This window comes from Fonticula alba, assembly GCF_000388065.1.
Source record: "Fonticula alba strain ATCC 38817 unplaced genomic scaffold supercont2.6, whole genome shotgun sequence".
Lineage (NCBI taxonomy): Eukaryota > Rotosphaerida > Fonticulaceae > Fonticula > Fonticula alba.
In genome coordinates this window covers 752,679-758,435 of record NW_009242976.1, presented here as the reverse complement: position 1 = coordinate 758,435, position 5,757 = coordinate 752,679, and the positions used below count along the sequence as shown (strand labels likewise).

The 5,757-nt window shown below is 66.8% G+C and overlaps 2 protein-coding genes across 2 annotated transcripts; one reads left to right on the top strand and one right to left on the bottom strand.

Moving 5' to 3' along the window:
* Window positions 1-1,143: 1,143 nt before the first annotated feature.
* Window positions 1,144-3,271, top strand: H696_03831 (hypothetical protein; the record flags this gene model as incomplete). Its single annotated transcript, XM_009497690.1, has 3 exons — window positions 1,144-2,383; window positions 2,483-2,886; window positions 3,056-3,271. 3 exons carry the CDS (start codon window positions 1,144-1,146, stop codon window positions 3,269-3,271), a joined length of 1,860 nt encoding a protein of 619 aa, XP_009495965.1.
* A 228-nt stretch (window positions 3,272-3,499) lies between these two features.
* On the bottom strand, window positions 3,500-5,114 carry H696_03830 (hypothetical protein; the record flags this gene model as incomplete). Its single annotated transcript, XM_009497689.1, has 5 exons — window positions 3,500-3,726; window positions 3,921-4,101; window positions 4,288-4,362; window positions 4,499-4,879; window positions 5,055-5,114. The coding sequence occupies 5 exons, from the start codon at window positions 5,112-5,114 to the stop codon at window positions 3,500-3,502; spliced, it is 924 nt and encodes a 307-aa protein (XP_009495964.1).
* Between the last annotated feature and the right edge of the window lie 643 nt (window positions 5,115-5,757).

Here is a 5,757-nt window from a genome sequence, read left to right as displayed (position 1 = left end):
GAGGGGGAGGGGGGAGAGAGGGGGAGAGGGAAGAATACAATGGATGGGAGAGCGGGGTGGGGTGAAAAGAGGGCAGAAGAGACAAAGGGGGCGAGAAAGTCTAGACGGACCTCCGGCGCCCTCGGAGGCAGCGAGAGAGGGAGGCCAAAAAGGGCGGAAAGCCTACCAGGGGGGTGCTTCGCCGGCCGGGGCCCGACCAAGCCGGAGCCCCGGGGTCCCGCTGGCGCAGTGGCGCCCGTAGGTGACACCTGGTGGCCGCTCACTCAGGCGGAAGAGAACTCCCCGCCCTGTTTCCCCTCCCCCCATGCACACACACACACACACACACGACTCCCAGGGGACGCCGCTAGCTGCCGGGTGGAGAGCCCGAGGACAGACCATCACCCAAAGAGGAAAATACGGGCCCCCGATCGGTGTCTTCCTCTCGGTCCTTCTCTTCCATTTCTGCGCGCGAGTGGGGGTGCCTCTTAAATGGGTCCCGGGTGACTCGAACCTGCCGGCTCGCTTGCCCCCCCCCCCCCGGTCAGCCGGCCCTAAAAAAGGGGTCTCCGCTCCCATGGCCCGCCCCAAGATCTCTCTTCCCGCGGCCGGGAAATCTGGAATTTAAATAGGCTCTCCATCTATCGGGTCCTTCCCGCTGGCGGGAGGACCGACGAATGCGGGCGCCACCCCCTGATGTCTCCGCCCCCCCCCCCGGCCCGGCCCCGGCCCCAGCCCCGGCCCCGGCCCCGGCCCCGGCCTGACTCTCAAACGACATGGCATCTGTCACACCGCGTTGATGGCGTGCGCCGGGTGGGGGAGGAGGAAATCAAACAGCAAGGAAACGCCCGTCGGCAGGATGCGGCCCGATCGGCCCGGTATCGGGGCTCGCGTGCCAACGGATCTGCGCTGGCTTGATGAGAGGGCGCCACGGGCTGATCTGCCCCTCCGGCGGGCAGGAGGAGTCCCAGCCTTCCCCGCCCGCGGCCCTCCCCCTCGCTCCCCCCTCGCTCCCCCCTCGCTCCCCCTCCCCTCCCTCGCTCCCCCTCCCTCGCTCCCTCCTCCTTCCTTCCCCTTCTTGTTGGATTCACCGACTCGAGAGTGCGCACCGATCCTGCTACGCCTTGGCACATTTGGCTTCGCTCGACCGCCGGGGGCTTGGCCATGATTTTGCTGCCTCTCTCGCCCGGACCCGGGGCCCTGGTGGCCCTGGAGCGGCCCCCCCCGGTTCCCGGCGATCCCGCGCCCTGGCGCTTGCAAATCATCCCCGAGGCAACCGGGCCTGGCGATCTCCCAGCCTCTAGGCCCCTGTGCCCGAGGGTCCTCTCCCATGAGTGGAGCCTTGCCCGGCATGCCCTTCTCTCGGACGGCTTGGCTGGCGAGCCGGTGCTTGTGGCTGCGTGGGCGAGCCGCCAACAACGAGGCCACTTCTTTCTGATGGCCACTGGGCCCGATCCGGAAACTTGGCGACATGGGGTCCTGCTGGAGCGGGCCCTCGGGTCCTCCTGTTGTGGGGCCGCATCTCCGGGCATGCCTGACCAGGGGCCGCATGATTTGCGGCTGCTCAGCCTTGTCGCCGGGCCGCGTGCGGTGATGTGGTGCGTCCCGCACGGGAGCCTCCTGGTGTTTGATTTGCTGGCCGACATGGGGACGGCCACCGCGACATGCGCATGCTCCGGGTCCGGGGATCCAGTCACGCCGAGTGGTGCTGCCCGTCTGGCATGGCCGGATCCTGCCTGGCAAAGAGGCCCTCGCACCCCCCTGCCAGTCGGGGCCTGGCTGGAGCCCGCCCTCCAGCAGGTGCGAGTTCTGAGCCTGCTCCTTCCCCCGTCAGGGCCCCCCTCTGGACTCGATGTCCTGCTGCAGGGGGTCCACTTGGGCCGGGAGGGGCCCGGCAGCCCGGATGCAGGCCGCGCCACCTGGCTCGGGGCCCTGGTCAGTGGCGACACAGCCCGGGCGATCTGGCCGCCGGGGCTTGCCACACGGCTGGGCCTCGATGCGGACACGGTCGCCCCCTGCCAGGGCGGGCTGCCGGACCGGGCCGGGTTCCGCCTCGCGACAGGCCCCCCTGATCCCCGCACCAGCTCCGGCGACCGGCTTCTGGCCCTGCTGTCGACCGCCCGCCGGGTGGCACTTGTGTGGCATCTGCCCGCGGATGGCCGGCCGGCCGCCACAGCACCACGACTGCTGGACCTGGCCCACCTAGCGGCCATCGCCCGCCCACTGGCCCAAGAGCCCTCCCGGGCCTGGCCCCAGGCCGAGAATCCCCCCTCGGAAATCACCCTGACCACCCTCACCGGGGGCTTCATTGGGCTGAGTGTGACCCCGGTGGATCCCCCGAGCCCCCTGCTGGCCGTGGTTCTGCCGCCGGCTGGCGCGTGGCCCTGTCGGGAAGTCCCTCTCCGTACGAATGGCCCTCCTTGCGCCCCTGCTTGCGCGCCCTGTCCCGAGCCGCCTTTTTCTCATTCCCCCCCCCTTGTGTTTGCTCCTTTTCCCCTGGCAGTCGTCCCGTCGGGGAGCCGATTTCAGCCACGGGCGCTGCCCCTGGTTCTGGCCGATCGATCGAGCGGCGTCTTGGTCAGCTGCCTGGTGCCTCTTTTCCACGAACCGGCAAGCCCCTCCGCGCGGCCGGAGCTGCTCCTGGCCCGACGGCCGGATGACTCGAGCCCGGCGATTCTCCTGGAGGAGGACTTTGAGCGGCTGACTGCCTCGCGCTCCGGGTGGCGTTGGATCTCCATCACCGACGACCGTGCCGTGCCGATGGGCCAGGCGCCCCTCGGGGCTGAGCATCCCAGCGCCGATGTCCTGAGCGTCGAGGCATTCCGCCAGTGGCATCGAGCTCGCCAGGCTGGCCTGGTCGAGCGCATGGCAGCGCTTGTGGCCGACACCAAGCTGCTTGTGTGCGACGTGCGTGCCACACCCAGACGCAGACGCAGATGCAGACGCAGACCCCGACACAGACACAAAAACATGGAGCTTCTTCTTGACACGCTTTGGGATCCTCCCCGCTGCTTCTTTGCCGTTGCCCCCCTCCCCTTGACTGACACCGCCTGCGCCTCGCATCCCCCCCTCGCAGTTCGGGAGGGATGGTCCTGCCACCAAGCGGCCCCGAGTGGCAGGCAGCCTGGCTGCTGCGGATCTAATGCCGAGTGGCCACGCGGGATCCCCCTCCCCGTTGGAGGCCGTTTGGTCGGCCGACTTCAACCTGTATGATGATGAGGCCATCGGGACGCCGGTTTGCTTTCAGCCACGGTCCGGCGTCGCGCCATCATCGAAGCACTCGCCAACTTGAAGCAGGCAGCGGGATGAGCCTGCCTTCTTTCTTTTTTTGCTCTCCCCTCCTCCTTCTGCAAATTGCCTTCCTTTCCATGTATTTCACAAATATGTCTCTGTGTGTATTTGCATGAGAGGAGGCCAGGGGGCAGGGGGCCCTTCCTGCCTCCCCGGGGCGTGTCTGGACCAGACATCGCTCCTCCGGTGGGGAGGGGGGGGGGTCGATGGAAAGTCAGCCGATCGGCACCTAGAAGGACTCCTTCTCATCAAGGCGAATGAGCTTGATCGGGAAGCGCTCGGCGATGACATGGTTGTTCTCCAGCTGCACATTGATCAGAACCTCGAACTCGATCTTGAAGTTCTTCGAGGACACCGTCGGGCAAGTGAACAGCCGCGGGAAGATCATGTAGATGGGGATGGGGAAGTTTCGCAGGACGTCGCCCTCGGAGATCTGGATATTCTGAATTTCGGTGGCTGTGGGTGTCATTGTGCGGGCATGTAAGCGCGGGCATCTACCAGGCCATGTGTGTGTGTGTGTGTGTGTGTGTGTGTGTGTGTGTTGCAATGTGACTGCGAGAGGACCCGGGGAGGGGAAAGTCGACAACGAGGGACGACCTGCCCAGCTAGGGAGGGGGAGAGGGGAGAAAGGGCAGCAGACAGGCACGAACCATCACGCGAAAAGCCATCCGCACAGCCGCACGTCTCCACACGGATCAGCTGCAGGTCGATGGTGCGGATCTTGGAGCCCATCTCCTCGACCACCAGCTCCCCGGAGAAGGGCCGAGTGATGGGACAGAGGGTGGAATTAATCTTGCCGGTGATCTTGAACTTGGGGATGACATTGGCCCCCTGGGTGCGTGCGTGCGTGTGCGTGTGTGTGTGTGTGTGTAGGGAGAAAGGGGGCGTGGAAAGGAAGGATCGATGTCATTGTAGCATCGGGGAGGTGGAGGGCCAGGGGGCGGGCGGGTTGTCCCAAAGGAGGAACAGGTCAGTGCATGGCCGCCAGGACGGAACAGGCAGAGCCAGTGGGCGTACCTTCTTGACCGAGTCGATGGCACTCGAGCTGATCAGAATGTCCACCGGGGTGGGCTTGAAAGAGATGTTACGCGGCTGAGGCAGACAGCGGAGATGGCAGCCGGAAGCCCACGCACGGCCCCGAAAAGCAGGGCAGCTCGGTCAGGGAGGGGTGACGGCAAACGCAAGAGCCAGGATGGGCCCCGACACGGCAAGCGGCAAAAGGGCGTACCGGATTCTCCAGCAGGAACTCGATGGTCTCGGACAGGTCACCCGACATGAAGGACCGGCCCTTGACATCAACACGGATGTTGTACTGGATGCTGACGAAAACCCCGTGGTAGGTCTCGTACAAGGGGAACTCCTCGGCTGTCGGCAACAGAGGGATGGAGAAAGGCAGCTCCAGGATGGTGGAGGGCAGCTTGCCGGCTGGGGCCAGCTCCAGCGTGTGAAAGATCAGGTCGATGGGCCGGACCGAATTGTAGAAAGCCTCAAAGGCCCCGGTATTCCGGGAGCTGTGCTTCATCAGCACCGTCCCCTTGAGAGTCAGAGTAATGCCATTGTGGGAGGACCGCTTCCGGCCATCGATGAGGATGGTGCCGGAGACACACTCCTGCAGAGGGGTTGGCGGGGGGGGGGGGGGGGGGGGGGCGGCATGGGGGGGGGCAAGGTGACTGGAGTTCAGGGGGGGGGGGGGGGGGGGGGGGCGAGACAGTGGCCAACGGGCGGGAAGGTGGTCAGTGGCTGACGAAGGGCAGCGGTATGAGCACACAGCAGAGTCAACGAACACCAGCCTGGAAGGTCTTGTCGATGTGATCAAGATGGATGTCGAGGACTTTGCCGGACATGGCGCGAGCGCGGGGAGGGCGAGGCGAGGCGGGGTTGTCGAGCCGCGTCGAGGACAGAGGGAGCAAAAGACAGAAAGAGGGGGCAGGCGGCTGGGGGGGGGGGGGGGGGATGCCAGGGGCGAGGGTCGGTGGCAGACGGGGCACCGCCGCCTGGGACCTCGCACCGGTGGGCCTTCAGCCTCGGCCACACCCAGCCAAAGGGGGCAGGAGGGGCCGGGCCGGGCCGGGCCGGGCCGGCAGGCCGGCGGGGAGGCGACAGGCCCGGCGACCGGATCGTGCAAGGGGGGGATTCCCAGGCAGCGCCCGGGGGCCGCCCCAGCGCCCGAGCGCCCCGACCCGAGGGAGGCGCCCGAAGGGAAAAGCACCGCGGGTGCGCGAGATGCACCCAGTGTTGTTGTTTTCGCCTTGTCCGACAAGATCACGCGATAGAGGGTGCGTACATTGGCACCTGGACTCGGGCGATGCTGATACTCGAGCATACATGTGCCTCTTTGTTCCGCCCCGGGTTGTGCAGGTCGCTCACGACCGGGGCCCGCCGGGCAGCCGGGCAGGGGGGCGGTGGGGAATGTTTATTTTTCCACGCACTGGGGCGCGAACTGCCGTGACCCCTTTCCCGGGGGCGGCAAGGGGGGGGGGGGGGGGG